This window comes from Panthera tigris, chromosome F2 (genome assembly GCF_018350195.1).
Source record: "Panthera tigris isolate Pti1 chromosome F2, P.tigris_Pti1_mat1.1, whole genome shotgun sequence".
NCBI lineage: Eukaryota > Metazoa > Chordata > Mammalia > Carnivora > Felidae > Panthera > Panthera tigris.
Genome location: NC_056676.1, coordinates 65,939,697 through 65,960,724, shown reverse-complemented (window position 1 = coordinate 65,960,724; position 21,028 = coordinate 65,939,697). Strand labels below are relative to the sequence as shown.

Below are 21,028 nucleotides of genomic sequence, written 5' to 3'. Positions count from 1 at the left end.
GTGGTTGGTTTTTTTGTGTGGGTTTTTTTTTTGTTTTTTTTTGTTTTTTAGAAAACAGCCTCTTGAAAGGAATTTAGTCCTGCCTTGCCTGGATGTTTGAAGGAAACTTACTTCAAAGATTGCCCTTAATTAGATCTGTTTGAATTTGAAGTGCATTTATATTTGTTATTCATATCTACACAAATGTTTTTGATTCTTAAATTTTGTTGTACATTTCATGGACATTGATTTGCTAACTAATGCATTACATAAACGTTTGCTTTTTGCAATCCAGAAAAGTTACTAATGTACAATTTTTTTGTTTTGTAGATATTTCTTGTCCTCTGCTAGAAAGTGACTTGGCATACAGTGATGATGATGTTCCATCCGTATATGAAAATGGGCTTTCTCAAAAATCCTTTAATAAGGCAAAAGAAAATTTTAATTTTCTTCATTTGAATAGGTATATTTCCCTTGCAAATGAGTATATATAATTTCTTGTGTGTAAATTCCTAAAAACTAAAAGATGGTGGTTGAAAATATAAGAATGCTAACTGATCTTCTTTTTTTAAGTTAAAATATCAAAAATTTTTTGGTATTACAGTTGTCACCATAATAGAAATTACACTGTATAAAGTAGTCCTAAAATCTGTGGAGGTTGATATTTTCCAAAGACCACTTGAACCATACTGTTATGGATTGACCAGCCATATAGTCAAAAATTTTGCCTTCAGAAAGTTAAAAATTGGTAATTTAGGAGGAAAATTTTAACTTTTGCTTTTTCTAAAATACAGCTAATTTCTTTCAGAAATGCATGTTATCAACCTATGTCTTTTCGACCAAGAATATTGATAGTGGGAGAGCCAGGATTTGGGCAAGGTTCTCATTTGGCACCAGCTGTCATCCACGCTTTGGAAAAATTTGCAGTATATACCTTAGACATTCCTGTTCTTTTTGGAGTCAGCGCTACATCTCCTGAAGAAACGTGTGCCCAGGTAATTCATTATTGCCCAGACAAGTAAGCTGTAAGGGAAGCAGTCTTCCAGAGACACAGTCTAGAATTGCTTATCTGTTTTGAACTTTTTTTTTATCTTTCTGATTTCTACCTCCAGGTTTATGAAATAGAACTATATGTAATTGCTTAGTCATTAAAGAGTATGGGTTTAAATCACATTTCCACCATTTAATGTCTGTGTGACCTAGGAAAGTTATTAGATCTCTGCCTTGTTTCCCCCATTTGCAAAATGGAGATAATAATAGTATTTACCTTGTATGGCTGCTGTGAGGATTAAGTGGGTAGAGTATTTAAAACAGTGACTGTTGGGACACCTGGGTGGCTCAGTCGGTTGAGCGACCGACTTCAGCTTAGGCCATGATCTCACGGTTTGTGAGTTTGAGCCCCGCGTCTGGCTCTGTGCTGACAGCTCGGAGCCTGGAGCCTGCTTTGGATTCTGTGTCTCCCTCTCTCTCTGCCCCTCCCTGACTCACGCTCTGTCTCTCTCTGTCTCAGAAATAAGCATTAAAAAAAATAAATAAATAAAACAGTGACTGCTGCATGGTAAGCACTCAGATATTCTGCTGCTTCTGTTTTTGCTATCTTTATATTAAAATTTTTCAAATGTAAGTTTTCTATTTTTGCATTTAACAGAAGTCTTCTAGATGTATTAAGCTGTTTTCTTCCTAATTGCTTAAAGCAATTATGTTTTCCTAAAAATAAGACTTTTAATACTTTGATTTCTCTTCATATCGCATAAATCTTTTGCCTCTTACTAGAACTTTACAAGACTTTTACAAAACATTTAAAAATAAGACCGAAACGGGAAACCATTTTAAAATCTTGAGGGTTTTATATAATAATTCTGGGAAGTTAAACATTGTTCCAGACCAATAAAAAGCGAGCATTACTAACATACTAACTCTTTAACTGAATATAATTTTTTTCCCTCTCTACTAGATGATTCGTGAAGCTAAGAGAACAGCACCAAGTATAGTATATGTTCCTCATATCCACTTGTGGTGGGAAATAGTTGGACCAACACTGAAAGCCACATTTATTACATTGTTACAGAATATTCCTTCATTTGCTCCAGTTTTACTACTTGCAACTTCTGACAAACCCCATTCTGCTCTGCCAGAAGAGGTAATTTGTAGAGGGGAAAGTCACTGTACATATGATATATGGGCTTGTTGGGAAGGATGGTGGGTGTATTTATATGTGTGTATAGTAAGGCTGCATTATAAATCTTTTTCTCTTCCAAAAACGGGGTTATATAATGCATACTATTCTGCAACTTGCCATATATATGTGTATGTGTGTGTGTATACACACACACTTTTTTTTTTTTAATACACAGTCTCATTCCTTTTAAAAGCAGCATGGCTTTTTCCATTGTCTTGATGTACCCAAATTTATCTAGATTCTTGTTCATAGGTATTTTGGTTGTTTTTTAGTTTTTGTTTCTATTGAACTGTTAGAGTGAGCATCCTTGGGCTTTTTTTTTTTTTTTTAATGTTTATTTTGAGAGAGAGAGAGTATAAGCAGGGGAGGATCAGAGAGAGACGGAGAGAGAGAATCCCAAGCAGGGACAAGTCTTGATCTCATGAACCATGAGATCATGACCTGAGCCAAAGTCAAGAGTCAGACACTTAAATGACTAAGCCACCCAGGTGCCCCTGAGCTTATTTTGTATGAGCATTACTATGTGGATTTTTCTAGCATCCATTCCTAAAAGTGGAATAACTGTAGCTTAGTTGAAGAGTATGCACATTTAGAATTTTTGTTTGTACCAAATTACTGTATTTTCAAGTTAGTGCCTGTTTAGACAGCTACCATGGACAAAAGTTCATGCTTTTTCTGCCTGAAATACTCTTCTAGATATTTGCCTGTTGTGATCCTTTATTTTTCTCAGGTCTCTGCCCAGGTGTCACCTCAGAGTGGCCTTCCCTGATCAGTTTCTCAATTATAGTGATTAGCTCCTCTGCCCATCACTCTCTTTTCCCTTACTGTATTTTGTTTTTATCACTGCTTGCCATTAAATATTTATGTTTGCCTCTCTGTCTCCTAGTGAAATGTAAAATACATGAAGAGACTTTTTTCTCCACCTTACAATTCTCAGAGTACATAATAAGTATATTGTAGGCTTCTCTGTGGTTTGTTTTGTTTTTAATGACTGAATTTAATGAGTTTTCCATATCTTTGACAAAATTGGTTTGCATATTTTAGAACGTGAGTAGGAAGATAAATTCAAATATTTTATTAAAGAGATATTATTGAGTGCTTATTCTGTGTCAGGCATAGTTCTGGGTAATGGAGTATAGCGTTGAAAAATACAAAAATTTCTCTATCTTCCTAGGGCTCACACACACCTTAGTTGAGAAAGTAAAAATAAATAGATAAAATGTATAATATTAACCTATTGCTATGGAGAAAAATTTAGCTAAGCAATGCCAAGAGAGTGTGGTAGGGTCACAGTGTTAAATAAATAGTCTTAAGTAAGGCCTAAGAAGATGACTTTTGAGCAAAGACCTGAAAAAGGTAAAATAGTAACCCATTTGGGGTATCTGAGGGACAAAGGTTCTTGGCAGAAGAAAAGCAAGTGCAAAGACCCTGAGGCAAAAGTGTGTTTGATGTGTTAGAAAAATAGCTTAAGAAGACCAGGGTGGCTAGAGCCAAGTGAGTAGAGAGCAGAGTAGAAGGAAATGAGATTGAGTTATCCGAGGACAAGAATGATGTCCCTGATGACCCTGTTTTAATAGTTAATTGTGAGGTATTCAGCTGGAATTTGAGCAAGCTGGGAAACAGATATTAAGTGTATGTTATAGACTCTTAATGGCTTCTAGTTTAGTTAATTTAGTTCTGGACTCTTCCTTTATACTTGATCTTTTGTGTGGATATTCCACTTTTGGTGAAACACTTTCTTCACTATTCAGTTCGTTAGCTCTGATTCCTAAAAAATCAACTTATTTTGAGAGGCTTCCATTTCTTTATCTGTTTTCTGAGTGCTATCTAGAACCTGTCAAGTCTGTTTTCATCATGACAACTCTTTGTATATTCGAATGCTCTATTATGTTTATTTGCATCTCCCCACTCTGACTCAAACTTCTTCACACTAAACATTTCTTCTGTGATAACAGTATATTCCTTAGGGTTGTTAATACAGTAGAAGTTTATTTCTCACTCGCTTAACTATACTATGCAGGTGACTACATTCAGGTCTTAGCCTCCTCCCATGTAGTCATTCCAGACATTCAGGCTGAGAGAACTTTCTCAGTTTCATCACGTGACTTTGCAGCCTGCTTTTACTCCACCCCACTGAAAGGAGTGGCCCATTTATGTGCCTAATCCGAAAGATATGTATCATTTTCTCTCCCATTCCATTGGCTGAACCTCACATGGCTGTACCTAACAGCAAGGGAGACTAGGAAGTATGACAGAGCAGTGTGCCTAAGAAGAAGAGGACATGGGCCTGATAATAGGCTCTGCCACACATCACATATTTTTAGTTTCTTCAGAATTCTGTCACTCTCCTGAATGTCTTTATATTCCCTTTGAAAAGCTGTACCCAGAATGAATTAAGTACTCTAGCAGTGTTCTGCTTAACAAAGTAAAGAATTACTATTTAGTAGCCACATTATACCATTGGCTTATTGTACTCACTGTCAGTTAAAACATTGTTAATCATTTTGAAATTTGAAAGATAATTTTATACTCTTGATAACAAGACAAAATAGCTGAGCATTCTTAATATGGATGTAGAGAGGTTGAAAATCTGCAGTCCGTTTAATCTGAGATAACTTTGTCAAGAATGTGGGAATTCTGCACTTAAAGATCTTTCTTTGAAGAATAGTTTCTCTGTTTTGGGGGGGTAATATTTCTTAAGCATATAATTGTAAACTGAGTAAAGCATCCCAGTATCACACTGCATGGTAGGGTGGAGTGGGCACAGGACCATGGATTGCTTATTTTAAAAAATGAATAATGTAATTTATAAGCAAGTCCACTTTGAGCCTTATATATAGTTTTTAGTGGTTCATTGATACTGTCTGTATAGCATTGGGCTATATAATAAATGAGAACACCGTGTGTACCATTTTTAGCTACATTGGAGCTTGTCCATCTCAGAATTGTAGTCAGAGTACCTATATCCATGAGCACTAGTGAACCCTTAACAATTTAGCAGCATGGGAAAAATGAGAAAGAATGTTCTGAATAGATTAGCAACTTTCATGAACCCATGAAAGAGCAGTGGGGATTAGATTGATGAGGGTTACCACAGTTCAAAGCATGTGCATGAGAGGACTGCTTTCCAAGATGGGAATGGTTTCTAGCACTGAGGCAATGCTGGAAAGGAATTGAAAGAGCCCTTGGACAACTTTTAGTTAATTAGTTTTCTTCACTTCTGGCCATACCAGGCAGAAGTCAGCAAAGCTATTCATCCTCAGCTAGAGCAGTGAGGTTGGGCCCAAAGACTACTGTGTCAGAACAGTGACTATCTGTGGCTGTCAAGATCAGGAGGAATGGGAAAACCCTGTGCTCAGAAAGCAAATTACAGGTAAATTTTATTTCTAGTATAGGCTAGCTTCTTCATATAATCACTGGGAGTAGAAGCTAGAATAGCTTGACAGCTATGGACAGTCAAGAATTCAAAGGCAGGCAAAGAGGAGCTTATAAATAAGCATTTGAGAAGGACAGCTCAATGAATAATCATATCCATGTATCACCAACAGACTGTTGTAGAAAAGAACCAAATGGAGATGTTATAAATGAAGTAACTCCCCGCACCCCCAAGTAAAAAACTCTGTGAGGCTTTTGAAAAAGAGCAGACACAGATAAAGAGTGAATTAGCAAGATGGGAGATCGTGACACCGGGAATTCTTACCCTATCTGATACAAAAGGACAGAGATTTGAAAAATCAGGAAAAAAAAGTTAGAATACAGGAGATCAATTCAGGTCTAACACCTTTTTAATGGGCTTTATGATAGGGAAGGGAAAGTAAATGTAGAAGAGAAAATGTAAGTACAGAGGAAAATTTTTAAATCTTCTGAGAGAAAAAATACTACTAGAAAGGACTAAAAATCAAATTGCTTCTACCTTCTCATTGGTAACACTAGCTACTAAGGAGACAACTGAGCTATAGTTTCAAAGTTTTGAAAGAAAATAATTTTAAACCTTAATTTCCTTCCCAACAAAGTTAGCATTTGAATGAGAGAGCAAAACAAAGATATTTTTGAATATGCAGTGCCTAAGAAACTATGACCAATGACTCAAACCCTTGATTGAAAGAATTATTAAAGGATTATTGTCTTGGATTTTTATTTTGTAGAAGTGGCATATAAGAAGCAGTGAACAAAGAAAACAGTAAAACTTATTGTCACAAAATTGTGATAGAAAAAATTTTTTAAGGAATGTGAAACTAAATCTAAGTTGGTCTTAGTCTGAACTTGATAATGGCAAGAAGGATATAGCAATGGAGAATAAGGAAATAAAAGCACATTCAGATTTTTGTCTGATATCTAGATATTGATTAACCTTACAGTTTGCTAGAAAAAAGAAACTTAGGTATTTCTGTTAACAGTTCTAACAATAAAAAATAGAAATACAGCATATATCTTACAATCCATGAGAGAGGGGGAAAGGGTACAAATTCCAACAAAATAGGTGGATTCTAAAATTCAATAGAGAAGGAATAAGTGCTTGAATTTCCAAGAAAATGTTGAAAAACCAATGAGGAGGTTCTAAGACCATCAAATATTAAAGCATACCACAAAATTAAAAATTAGAACTGTGGAATTTGGGCCAGCATGGACAAATTAATGTAACATAGTCCACTGGTAGACTCTTGTTTACATAGTAATTTAGTAAATGAATTAACAATAATAAAGACATTTCATAAATGACGTTGGGACAACAGGAGGAAAGTTTCATATAACATACTAGGAACATTTTCATAAATATGGGAGCATGGAAGACCCTGCGAATCAGGTTATGCAAAAGCTATGAATGTAAACTTCTAGATGTCAAAGATACACAAAACAAGGTGCATAAGCATCGCACAAGGAATAAATATTCTCTAATAATACTGGAAAGGGTTGAGAGGTTGGCTAGAAACATCCTTTGGGGATCTCTTTTGCCCTTTTTTTGGCAGTAAAATATGCAGTGTACTTTGTCACTGAACTGTACACTAACGCCTTTTAAGTGTGCAGTTCAGTGACAAAGTACATTGCATTAAGTACATTCACAGTGTTGTACAGCCATCACCAATATCCATTTCCAGAACGTTTTCATCATCCCAAACAGAAACTCTATACCCTGTAAGCAGTTACTCTCCATATCCTCCTTTCCCAAACCCCCCCAGTAACTTCTGTTATAATAACTTGCTGTCTCTATGAATTTACCTATTCTACATATCTGTGTAAGTGGAATAATATGGTATTTGTCCTTTTGTGACTGGCTTATTTCACTTAGCATGTTTTCAGATTTTGTCCATGTTGTAGCGTGCGTTAAAATTTCACTCCCTTTTGGGGCACCTGGGTGGCTCAGCCAGTTAAGTGTCCGACTTTGGCCCGAGTCATGATTTCCTGGTTCGTGAGTTCAAGCCTTGCGTCGGGCTCTCTCCTGACAGCTTAGAGCCTGGAGCCTGCTTCAGATTCTGTGTCTTCCTCTCTCTCTGCCCCTTTCCTGCTCATACTCTGTCTCTCAAAAATAAATAAATGTTAAAAGAGATTTTTTAAATTTCACTCCTTTTTAAGGCTGAGTAATATGCCATTGTATTTATGTATCACATTTTTATCCATTCATCTGATGATGAACATTTGGATTATCTCTACTTTTTGCCTACTATGAATAATCCTGCTATGATTATTGGTATACAAGTACCAGGTTGCGTGGTGGTTTTTTTACCCCCAGTTCTTCTGTGCTGGATTACGTGGTAACTCCGTGTTTTCCACAATGGCTGCACCATTTTAACATTCATACCACCACAGAGGTTCTAATTTCTCCACATCCTCACTAGCACTTGTTAATTTCTAGCCTTTATTATTTTTTTTATTATTATTTGTAAGTACTCTCTACACCCAACGTGGGGCTCGAACTCACAACCCCAAGATCAAGAGTTGCATACTCCACTGACTGAGCCAGCCAGGTGCCACTAGCCTTTTTTTTTTCAATTTTTTTTTTTAAATTCATTTCTTTTGAGAGAGAGAAAGAGCACACATGCGCAGAGGAAGAGGGGGAGAGAGAGAATCCCAAACAGGTACCATGCTGTTAGCACAGAACCCGACATGGGACTCAAATTCACAAACTGAGATCGTGACCTGAGCCAAAATCAAGAGTCCACATGACACTGAACTGACTGAGCCACCCAGATACCCTATGCAAAGTTATAGCCTTTATTTTTACTGAACAACCACTCCTTCTCCTATCTCACTTTGGGTTGTGAAAGTGAATTAATTGATCTCAACAAAACCCTGGAAATAAAACATTGCCATGTCAGTTACCATGTGAACTTCGGAGTCTTGAGTTTTAAAGAAGATCCCATATTTTTTAGTTGCTAATCTGTGCATACACGATTTATATGTAACTCCAGCGTACGTAAAAGATCTGTGTTTTAAAAACATCTCTTTATTGCATAGTTCAAGTTATTAAAAATATGTGTATAATAACCTACTGTTGCATTGATTAATACATACACAGTATTGTGTATTCACATATATAATGCATGTATTTTCTCTTTTAAGGTGCAAGAATTATTTATCCGTGATTATGGAGAAATTTTTAATGTCCAGTTACCTGGTAAAGAAGAACGGACAAAATTTTTTGAAGATTTAATTCTAAAGCAAGCTGCTAAGCCTCCTGTATCAAAAAAGAAAGCAGGTTAGTTTCTCTGTCAAAGTTTAATATATAATAATTCCGAGACAGTGGGAATAAAATATTAATAGCATCGTCATCTTTTTTTTTTTTTTTTTTTTTTTTTTTTTTTTTTTTTAAATATGGAACGCTTCACGAATTTGCGTGTCATCCTTGCGCAGGGGCCATGCTAATCTTCTCTGTATCGTTCCAATTTTTAGTATATGTGCTGCTGAAGCGAGCACAGCATCGTCATCTTCTAACACAAACTCAAAACCTCAGTCATTAGGTTGATACCTCTACTGCTTATAAATCTCTGTGCTTCCCATTAAAGTAGACTGAAGATCTTAAAGCATACAAGGCCTTTCTTTCCTAGTATACTCCCAGTCCATGTAGAATTGCAGCTGGAATTCATAGTAAAGCCCCAGCCCATTTTCGGCACTTTCGTTCTCCCCTCCTTCCCCCACCTCCTTCTTTGCAAAGCACTCTAACTTTACACCACATGCAACATATTCCTGCCTTTTCTAATTCCATTCATTCTTTCGCTCCCTTTCAGTAATGCTTCTATCCCCATTTGCCTATCTCTGCCTAAGGACCCATTTGTCCTACTACTGTAACTCATTTTTCACTCCTTAACATATCTAGGCAAAATTGATTTTCTATCATTATGACCCACTGTACTTTTTTCATACTACTAATATCACATTACAGAGATGTGATAATTATCTGTTACTTACTCCTTTAGTAGATTGCCAGTTTATTAGGGCAGCACTCTCATACTCCTTTTTTAATCCTGAGTACTTGTACATATCTGTTTAAACAAAATTAAACTTGTTACATTTGAAACATAACACAATTTTTTATTACTTTAAAAATTAACTAGTAAAAAGCTTTTTTTTAGTAGAATATTCTTGTTCTGAAAATAATGCATTTTCAAAGTTTTAATAGCCTCATAAGTGATCTTAAAATGGAAAAGAGGTAATGACTTAGGAATTCGCATTCCAAATTACAAGTTACCAATTATTGTAGGAAGGGATGTAGGGATAGAGATTATGGTAACAATTTAGTGTTTCAAATCCTCTATTCCTGGGGTCTATAAGGAGGATAACCCCTGAAAGCCTGGCTACTGTGTGCACCAAATTATTTGTCGTCCTTGATATGATGAGAGAGTAGTAACTAAAATCTTCCATTCATGTGAAGTTTTGCAGGCCTTGGAGGTTCTCCCTGTGGCACCACCACCTGAGCCAAGACCTCTGACAGCAGAAGAAGTGAAACGACTAGAAGAACAAGAAGAAGATACATTTAGAGAACTGAGGATTTTCTTGAGAAATGTTACACATAGGCTTGCTATTGACAAGCGATTCAGAGTATTTACTAAACCTGTTGACCCTGATGAGGTATTGATTTAATCTTTGGATCAAATGTGTTCTAAACTATAATATTATTAGAGAATATTTGAATAGTTTATGTGGTTCCCTGTCTACACTCTGAACTTCTTTCCTTTATGTGGAATATATGGAGTAGTGCCCTAAGCACATGGAGACTTAAGAACTATGTAACACATTTTTCTTCCCTCCAGAGAGTAGCCAATGAACTTTGTGATTTAAGAATGACTTAATGCTACATGATATTATCGTAACCTGCACGGTTTAGAATGAGCTGAAATAATAATAAGCTGAATAAGTGAAATCTTAAGTTGACATTGAAGGATGGGTGGCGTTTGGACAAGGAAAGAGGTATAAGATATTACTGGAGATATGGATGCCCAAGAACAAGAGTAAATACAGAATAAAACCAGCTTTAAATAGAGTCAAACGTTTAATACTAATATATTATCGTTACTTCTTATAGATTTATTCTCTCACCCCTGTATTGCCTGGCAGAGCAACTAGGCTCCAGTGTTTTTATGTTCAGAGTTCATTTAGTGATTTGCTTGAATTTTAGGTTCCTGATTATGTCACTGTGATAAAGCAACCAATGGACCTTTCATCTGTAATCAGTAAAATTGATCTCCACAAGTATCTGACTGTGAAAGACTATTTGAGTGATATTGATCTGATCTGTAGTAATGCTTTAGAATACAATCCGGATAGGGATCCTGGAGGTAAGCATTAGTGGGTTTTTTCCCCAGGGAGGGGGCAGGAACAGGGGCTGCTAACATTTAGTGAGGGTTGACTGTATGCCAGGTAATATACTATAAACATTTTACATTCACAGTGCCATTGAATACAGCATTATTCTCATTTTACAGTTGAGGAAAATGAAGTTAGGTTAGAAAACTTATTCAGGATCATACTGCCAGGAAGTGACAGAGGCAAAATTTGAATGCATGTTTCTTTGATGCCAAAATGCCTGTATTTATTAACTGTTGCGTGATGTATCCTCTAATGAGACACAGAATCACTAACAACCTCACTTCTTTCATTTGTTTATCAGTGTTGTCTCGAAGTAGAAAATAAACACCCTGTAATAAAAAAGGTTCAAAAGAATTTTCTTAGTTTAGACCATTGCAGTTTTTATTACAAAAGTAATATATAATACTTGCTAATAATTTTTTTAAATTTTTTTACGTTTATTTATTTTTACGTTTATTTATTTTTGAGACAGAGAGAGACAGAGCATGAACAGGGGAAGGGCAGAGAGAGAGGGAGACACAGGATCTGAAACAGGCTCCAGGCTCTCTGAGCGGTCAGCACAGAGCCTGACGCGGGGCTCGAACTCACGGACCGTGAGATCATGACCTGAACCGAAGTCGGACGCCTAACCGACCAAACCACCCAGGCACCCCTAACGTTTATTTATTTTTGAGACAGAGACAGCATGAATGGGGGAGGGTCAGAGAGAGAGAGGGAGACACAGAATCTGAAACAGGCTCCAGGCTCCGAGCTGTCAGCACAGAGCCCAATGTGGGGCTTGAACTCACGAACCACGAGATCATGACCTGAGCCGAAGTCAGACGCTTAACCAACTGAGCCACCCAGGTGCCCCTATATTTTTAAAACCAAGCCTCCTAGATTTATTATGGTGATCACTTCATAATGTATATAAATATTGAATTACTGTGTTGTACACTTGAAACTAATATAATATTCTAAGTTAACTACACTTCAATAAAAAATAAGTCGCCCATTTTCTCTCTCCAAAGGTGGACACTATTAAGTTTGGGGATAACTTTTTTAGATCTTTTCTATACATATACTCATTCTGTCCTCACCTACACAGGCAATTAAAAAATAAAATTTGTAAGGGCACCTGGCTGGCTTAGTCGGTAGAGCATGTGACTCTTCATCTGGGGATTGTGGGTTTGAGTCTCACATTGGGTGCAGAGATTACTTAAAAACAAAGTCTTTAAAAAATAAATAAAATTTATAAAATAAGGGAATTTTTAATGACACTTGTTCATATATGTAATATATCTATCTATATATCTGATATAAACTTACTCATATCCAAAAATATTCTTTCTTAGGTGCTTCTTTTTCTTAGCTTCCTATTTTTCTTTTGTGGCTAGTGTCCTTTACCCTCAGTGGATAGTTTTGGTTTTTCTTTTAATAGTCCTGTTAACTCTCTTCCCAGTACATTGGCTTTCTGTTTTCTAATTGGAAGTGTTTATAAATTGGCCTGATTAGCACAGGGACCTACTGAGAGTTTGTTCAACAATTGAAAAGCTCTCTGTTCTTCCCCTCCCAGTCCTTACCCTCATCTTCCCTAGGCATTTCCCTATAATTCAGAATTCTATAGGTAAACCCTGGGAAACAGGTTACCAACCTGAGAAGACCTCTTAATTGTCGAAAGAAGGAAGCATTTACAGTGAAGGCTGAGGACTTTTTCTGTTTCATTGCAGTCATACTGCTGCTGCTGCTTCTGTCCATCATGACAATCTAAAATTACTTGAGACCAGTGGTGTTGAAACTTTAGCAGGCAATCAGTGTCTCCTAGAGGACTTGTTAAGATGCAGCTTGTAGGGCCCCATCTCCATGGTTTCTGATTCTGTAGATGTAGGGTAGGGCCTGAGAATTTACATTTCTGACAAGGTTCCAAGTGATGCTCATGCTACCATAGTTGGGGAATCAGTGCTTAGACTTTTGCCTCTGCCCGAATTAGAAATCCCCTGAGGAATCTTTCTGATATTATAGCTATTGCTGTCAACTCTTAACCTGGGTGTGAATATTGCCTATTGCCTTATGAGGGAATTGATCCAGGTGTTCAAGCAATTTTACATTCAGTTATTACCTGCCGTCTGCCTCAAAGCATATTCCAGTTTTTAGTACTTGGACTCTGAGTTTAGGGGGCTTTTCCAGCGTTTCCTGTATAGGGTTGCTATTTAATTGTCTTTCTGTTTAGTTTCTCTGTCAATGCAGTAACATCGTCTCTATAGCTTCTAAAGTTCTTTTACATCCCTGGCTCACTAATGATACAGCCTTCCTTGCTGTTTTTGTTGTTGTCCTGTTGTTATATAGTCTTCCTGTTGATTGATTCTTCTATTTTTTTCTGATATTTCACAGGGAGCTAGATAGGACAGAGCAATAAAATTGTTTGGGGTTAGTCTGCTGAATTAAATCTGGCATCCAGAACATTAGATTAACAGCAAAAACAGAACAATACAATTCCAGTAACTTTTAGTCTTCCTGGTAAAAGTAAAAAAGGAATTTTGATTTTCTTTTCTTTTTCTTCCCCCCCCCCCCCCCCCACAATTTTAGCCCAACATGTTGAGTTTATTTTTGGAAAATTATTAAAAAGAAATTTTAAAATTATATTCTTTGTTCATTTCTCAGATCGTCTAATTAGGCATAGAGCCTGTGCTTTAAGAGATACTGCCTATGCAATAATTAAAGAAGAACTTGATGAAGATTTTGAGCAGCTTTGTGAAGAAATTCAGGAATCTAGAAAGAAGAGAGGTAGGAAAATGATTTGGCATCAGAAAAAGATGCTTCTCATTTAGTGTATTGAGTTCTTTTAATTAATCCTTCGTGTAATTTTGAGATCTGGACATTTGACTCGATATTCCATGTCTACTTATAAGGTTGTAGCTCCTCCAAATACGCCCCATCTTACTATCATGTGATGCCAAAGCAAAATTCCACTTCTGTTGGTGATAAAAGATCAGAATCAGAGCAGAATGATAAACTAAAGACACCCAGTACTCCTGTGGCTTGCAGTACTCCTGGTAAGTGCACTTGGATAATTTTTACTTATGAAACTAGCCTTTATTCTCTACTGATGCCATTTACTTTCTCTTTAGTTTTCTCTATTTATATTAATGTGGTGAATTACCTTGATTTTGTGAGTATTAAGGCAACTTTGCATTGTTGAAATACATCCAGGTTTATAGTGATATACCGCTTGTAGTCCCAGTTCACCTTCATCTAATTGCAGGATTGACTGATTTGAAATTGAGTTTCATTTCTGTAAATTCCAGTTTGTGTCCCTTTCCTCCTTATTCTTAGGGTATAACTCCACCAGGCACTAATCCAAAGCCTATGGGTTTTCCCAGGGCCTCCCTTCCTTGGAAGGCTCTTATTAATTCTAATTTTTGTTCTTTGAGCCCCATGAATGTCTGACTCTCCTCAGATCTTAGATTCTCAGTTATTCGTTTGTTCTCCCAGATTCCGGTGCCATAATTCCTCAGTGCCTTGTTAGATCTCAGATGCTTTTAAACAAAATTTTTAAAACTCGTGTGTGTGTGTGTGTGTGTGTGTGTGTGTGTGTGTGTGTGTTTTGCAGGGGTTGGGATGTTCCCTTATTGTATTGCCGGTTAGCCTATCCTGGGGTAAGTGATTTGAGATAGATTAACCCCTTCTTTTGTAAAAATGTGAGGAGGCAGCTGGGAAAAAGAGGATGAGAAAGGCAAACCAGCAAGAAAGGTGACCTACCAGAATGCTCTTGGTCAAATGAGTTTTGTGTGTGTGTGTGTGTGTGTGTGTGTGTGTGTGTGTGTGTGTGTGTGTGGAAATTGAGGACGTGGAAAATGTCTTCTTTAAAACAACCCATTCCTAGCTATATACCCATCAGGAATGCATACATTATGTTCACCAAAAGACATGTATAAGAATGTTCATGGAACTAGTATTCATAATAGTCCAACACTGGGAGCAATCCAGATGTCCATCAACAATAGAATGGGGGTGTGCCTGGGTGGCTCAGTCCTTTGAGCGGCCTGGCTGACTCTTGATTTCAGCTCAGGTCATGATCTTTTGGTTTGTGGGTTGGAGCCCCACATTGGGCTCTGTGCTGACAATGTGGAGCCTGCTTGGGCTCTCTCTCTCTCCTCTCTCTCTGCCCCTTCCCCACTTGCACTCTCTTTCAAAATAAATAAACATTTAAAATATATATATAAAATAAATACTAAAAAAGCCACAATAGAATGGGAAATATGAATTATTGTACAACAGTGAGAATGACTAAACTTGGAAGTGTGTGCCACAGTATGGATGCATCTCCCAAGCATAATAATATTTCAGTGTAGGTATCCTGCCTCTAGCCCAAACAGAATGTTTAATCTCTGTATATCTTTAGTTTCTTCAGCTGTAAAATGATGTTGATAATGGTCGCAAACCTAATCAGGTTAAAGTGGGATTTCGGTGAGTCAGTACACACATAAAGAGCTTGGAAGGTATTACTCAGCAATCAAAAAGAATGAAATCTTGCCATTTGCAACAACATGGATGGAACTGGAGGGTATTATGCTAAGCGAAATAAGTTCGAGAAAGACAAATAATCTTATGATTTCACTCATATGTGGAATTTAAGAAACCAAACAGATGAACACAGGGGAAGAGAAGGAAAAATAAGATAAAAACAGGGAGGGAGGCAAACCATAAAAGACTCTTAAATACAGAGAACAAACTGAGGGTTGCTGGAGGGGTGTTGGTAGGGGGATGGGTTAAATGGGCAATGGGCATTAAGGAGGGCCCTTGTTGGGATGAGCACTGGGTGTTCTAGATAAGTGATGAATCATTAAATTCTGCTCCTGAAACCATTACTATACTATGTGTTAACTAACTTGGATTTAAATTAAAAAAAAAAAAAAAAAAAAGCTTGGAAGAGTTCCCACTATATGGTAGGCACTATAAGTATAGGCTGTTTTTAGTCTTGCCCTCCCTTCCTCCACTTCATTCTTCATACTCCTCCCACAATGATTTTTGTAATACAGTCATTGGACAATTCATATAATTGCCCTTCTTAAAATTATTCAAGATTTTAAAAAAATTATTCAGGGTAAAATCCAAGCTCCTTAGAGTGACAGGTGATTGCCCTCTTTTGGCCTTCTTCTTACAGTGCTCTCTACCTTTGTTTCTGTGTTCCAATCATACAAGACTGTAGTGGCTTCTCAAGCTCTCTACCCTCTTATATATCAGGAGGTATTTTTTCCCCACTTACTTGGACTTTAGAAAATTGCTGAATGTTCTTCTATTCTTTTCTTTAAATTCTTTGAAGCTCAGTTGAAGAGGAAAATCCGCAAAAAGTCAAAGTGGTACTTAGGCACCATAACAAAACGAAGGAGGATTTCACAGGTGAAAGATGAGAGCCAAAATGTCACAGATGACAAAATTGAGAGTGATACAGAGGAAAATCAAGACACAAGTGTAGACCACAATGAGACTGGAAACACAGGAGAGTCCTCAGTGGAAGAAAACGAGAAACAGCAAAATGCCTCTGAAAGCAAAATAGAATTGGGGAATAATAACTCAAGTATTTGTGATATTGAGCATGAACTTGAAGAATCTGGGAAAACTACAGCATGCACAGAACTGAGGAAAGATAAAATTGTTTGCAACGGAGATGCTTCTGGCTCTCAGATAATAGATATTTCTGATGAAAATGAAGCTAAAGGTAAGGCTTTCTCAAGCAACTTACTAATTATAATTTTAAAAGATGTTTCACTCAAAGTTCTTAAATGACTGATTACCATTTCAGTTTATTCCTTTTCCTTTTCTTTCAGAATGCAGGTGTTAATTAGAAACAAATTAGCATTAACTTTACTTGCTATTTAGCTTGTAAATTACTGCTAAAACTATAGTGTGGCATCATATAGACCTGGAATTGAACCCCTAGTCCACTACTTAGTAGCTTGTGACCTTGGGCAAGGTCTTGACCTATCAGTCTCAGTTTTCTCATCGGCAAAATTGGGGTTGATGGTAGTCAGGTGATGAAATACTTTGAGACTTGAATAAAAGAATTCATCTAAAGCATGTAGCAAAGTACTTGGCTACACAGTTTTTAAAAACTGGCAGGATACCCTCTTCTTTTTAAGCAAGAGAAGCAGTTTTCTGTGATCCTAGCTGAGTGGTGTAGAACATCACTCACCCCCATCATTCCTCTGCTTCTCTTAAAGGTTAAGTCCAAGATTATTTCTATTTATTGTAATGATCCTGCTCCCAAAGTTATTCATTTAGAATTGTCTTCTGTCTGAATCTTCTTGGATCTTTAGCAGTAGATTTGTTTGGGTTTTGGAAAAGCCAAACGTTATTTAGTCTTAAAAAGCAAAAAGAGGGGTAACAGAGTCAAAATTTATTTTGGTCAAAAACAAGTATTGAGAATGTTAATGAGACTTTTTTTTCCCCAGTGGCTTATAGGCTGTAGGGAAACCTTTTATCAAGCAATTCCTTGAAATGAGTTCTAGTGTGTTTGAGTAACCATAGCATAATGGACTAGGATATAGCCTTTCCAGTGTGGATATTTTAGGTGTTAGTCCTCTGGCTATATGAGGCAGTATGTTTTATGTGGATTCAGAGTTTTCTTTTTCTTTTATCATCTTTTTAAAAAGGATACTATTTAATGGGGTACAGGTACTTGTTTACATATCAGCAGATTTGGGTTCTTGTCCTAGCTCTTAACGACAATTAGGTATGTTGACCTTAGAAAAGTCTCTTCACCTCTCTTGACCTCATTTTTCCTATCTATCAGTGAGTAGGTTATTCTAGGTTGGAGATAGGCAAACTTTTTCTATAAAGAGACAGATAGTAAATAGCCATACAGCCTCTGTCACAACTAGTCCACTCTGTTAGAAAAATAACATTGACATACATATGTAAAATGGGCATGGTTCTAATAAGTTCTAATAAGATTTTATTTATAGCCGTAGGGCAGATTAGGCCTATGGGTGGTAGTTTGCAATTCTTAGATTACTGGGGTCCCTTCTAGCTCTTAAAGTCTATGAATCTTGTATCTAAGTATAGAATAGTTCAACCTGTTGAGGATGCTTTGAAAAACTCAATTTGAGAAGTACTTCTCTCTCCTTTTTGTTTTTTTTTTTTTTTTGAGTGTGTAAGTGGCAGCATCTTAATTTTACAGTAAAGCGAATCAACCAGAATCAGTGTCTGTATTTAGTAAATATGTCCTGCTAGGTAATCTGCCTAATATTTATGTTAAGCATTATAATGTCTGTGAACCAAATAATAGTTCATTTTTCATCCTAGAAATGTGCATTCTGCGAATGACTCGAGCTAGACGTTCCCAAGTAGAGCAACAGCAACTCATCAGTGTTGAAAAGGCTTTGGCAATTCTTTCCCAGCCTACACCCTCACTTGTTGTGGACCAGGAGCGATTAAAAGTATGCAAATTGAAATCGTAATGCTTTCATTGTGCAGATTAGTAACATAACCCACCAAAAATGACTTGTAATAGTATATTTTATCAATTTGGCAATAAATAATGACCTTTTATGAAAGGATGAACTTGGTATGGAATAACTTTCATAAAAGCAGTAGTTAGAGATGGCTAGTGTATTGATATTGTAGTTCTTAACATACTTGTCTACATTATTGATCCTATACATTGTTTTTATGGCCATCACCAGTGAGCATTTTAGTTGGTTTTTACTTAACTCTACTGGCATTTTTTTGGTTAACTGAGGGGTCATGGCATATTCTTGTAGGGCCAGACTTGAAGCATCACAGATACCCAGTGAGTCCATTCCAGTCATAAGAAAAAACATTGAGCAAATATGAAAAAGCCTTTTTATAAGAAAAAAAACTGAAGTAGTGAGGTAGTTCACCGTTTATGTGCTCTTTTTGTTTCACTTTATAAGGTACCTACAGTGCCATAAAATACCCTGCAAAAATGTTGCTTTTTTGCTTATTAACCTTTGAGATTTCTTTGACATATTTTAGTTTGTCCGTAGAGATTTCTAGCTAAAGTTGCAATTGGACACCTCCTCGGCTACAGTTTTTAGGATGGGAGTTCCCCAGGGCAGAGGCCAGGATTGCAGAACGATGATGCTGAGTTAACTGTTGCTAACGGTCAGAGCCACTAGCAGTGTCACCACGTCTCACCAGATAGTTAGGTCTGCCCTCACTCTGGCTTACATGCTAAAAATTCCCCACATCTTCAAAAATATAGTATCTTGTCTCATGGAATTTATCTCTCATATACATAAACACTCGTGTTTTCTTTTAGAATCTTTTGAAGACTGTTGTTAAAAAAAGTCGAGAATACAATATTTTTCAGTTGGAGAATCTATATGCAGTAATCAGCCAATGTATTTATCAGCATCGCATGGACTATGACAAAACGGCACTTATTCAGGTAAACCAATCTATATAAGGAATTATAAGATGATAAGAATTTTTAAAGACCATTTTTTAATATGTGGATTATGGACTGTTTCTAGACACAGCCAAGTTCTGTGCTTTTTGAAATCTAGCACTTCACTAGTTTGTGTTTCTTCAAAAATCATTGCAATTATTGTATTAGAAGACCATGAAAAATCTCTATTTTGTGTGTGTATTGATGAAGATATAAAGCTCTTTTAAAGATAAGACTTAAGATGGGTCAATCTGTGTCTTTACCTACTCTTTATAGTGAGCATTGGTACTAATTTTTAAAAACAGATATTGGATGATAATATAGTATACTATACACACTACTACACTACTGGTACCTACTAGTATAGCTACTAGTATATAATATACTTAGTAATTAGTATATCTACTAAGTATAACATGGTACCTAAATAGCATAATATGTATGTAACGTTAGTACCTACAAAATATGAAATATTAATACCTAGAAATACACTAGTGCCTTGATTATAACTATTTGAACTTAACATAAGACGAATGCATCTCAGACTCATTTCAAAGGGATTTAAATGAAGTCCCATTGGTGATATCAGTTTGTGTGATAGTCCTAAATACTGAACTAAATTTCTATTTTCACTATCATATATGGGTTAATAATATTCTTGAGGTTGTTGACAAAATAGATGTAATGTTTCTTTAGCTTTTTTCATGTTGAAAGTTACTATTTTTCCTTCTTACTCTTTATCTAGAAAATGGAGCAAGAGGTAGAAAACTTCAGTTGTTCCAGATCATGATGTCTTGGTATCAAATATTCTTTATATTCAGTTCCTATTTAATTCACCTTTGTTGTGTCCGTATAACTGGTGCGAGATGAAATCCTGCATCTTTAAGGAAAAGATTAAAATAGTAAATAAAAATATTTAAGCTTTCTTGGTATTTATGTACATGTGTAAGATAAATTACAGAGATAACTGATAAATATTGAAAGTTTGATTGAAAAAGGCACTGTAGTAATAGTAATTCTGTAGCATATGAAGTGTGGCCACTCTTAATAAAAGTAATTTTGATAACTAATGTTTTATGGCACTTAAGAGTAATTAGTGACATTGATATTTTTTGTTTTGAGCACTTTTAAGTTTTTTCCTTCCTAAAAATAGTTTCTTGTATCAGACTAGAAACTTAGTCATTGTGTCTTTGCCATTCTTTTTTTTTTTTTTTAATTCCCATCTCTCGTTTTCCTTTAGCTTTCTTTGCCCAGTTACTTAAAAGCCAGGATTCAAGTCATGATTTGTGGGAAGGTCCTTGAACAACTTCTGTACATGAATGTCAAAATTGATGCTTTTTAGATAAACATTTTTATAATTCTAATTTGGGTTAATAAAGATTTTAAATATTTTTGGTTTATTTTTATGATTATACACACAAATGTATTAATAATTACTTTGTTGAATATCTTTTTAATAGAACAAAAGTTTTATATTTGAAAACTCTTTATATCCTTCTAAGTTTGTGTTTAGGTTGTATTCTATAGATAGCTTTTATATACAATTATATAAAGATAAATATTATAAATTTTGTATTAATGATACCAAAAATAAATTTCTTCCTTAAAGCAATAAAACTATTCACTACCGTGCATATTCTTTTGTTTTGTTCTTTTAAAGAGACATTCTAGTTTGT

General features: G+C 36.0%; 1 protein-coding gene and 1 non-coding gene across 5 annotated transcripts in view; one reads left to right on the top strand and one right to left on the bottom strand.

The window, feature by feature from the left end:
- Positions 1–20,743, top strand: part of ATAD2 (ATPase family AAA domain containing 2) — a 67,779-nt gene extending 47,036 nt beyond the window's left edge. For 2 of the 4 annotated variants that reach the window (XM_042972736.1, XM_042972738.1), the window contains exons 17-28: positions 310–442; positions 788–974; positions 1,934–2,119; positions 8,717–8,852; positions 10,026–10,222; positions 10,770–10,929; positions 13,601–13,723; positions 13,849–13,992; positions 16,263–16,658; positions 18,245–18,378; positions 19,224–19,352; positions 20,098–20,743. In XM_042972736.1, coding sequence (XP_042828670.1) covers positions 310–442; positions 788–974; positions 1,934–2,119; positions 8,717–8,852; positions 10,026–10,222; positions 10,770–10,929; positions 13,601–13,723; positions 13,849–13,992; positions 16,263–16,658; positions 18,245–18,378; positions 19,224–19,352; positions 20,098–20,142 — 1,970 coding nt within the window. In that variant the 3' untranslated portion in view covers positions 20,143–20,743. The remainder of the gene's footprint in view (positions 1–309; positions 443–787; positions 975–1,933; positions 2,120–8,716; positions 8,853–10,025; positions 10,223–10,769; positions 10,930–13,600; positions 13,724–13,848; positions 13,993–16,262; positions 16,659–18,244; positions 18,379–19,223; positions 19,353–20,097) is intronic. The other 2 variants (XR_006212811.1, XM_042972737.1) reach the window with 2 other exon arrangements.
- Positions 8,963–9,070, bottom strand: LOC122235191. The gene has a single exon (XR_006213317.1). It is a non-coding gene; the product is annotated as a U6 spliceosomal RNA (small nuclear RNA).
- Positions 20,744–21,028: the final 285 nt, after the last annotated feature.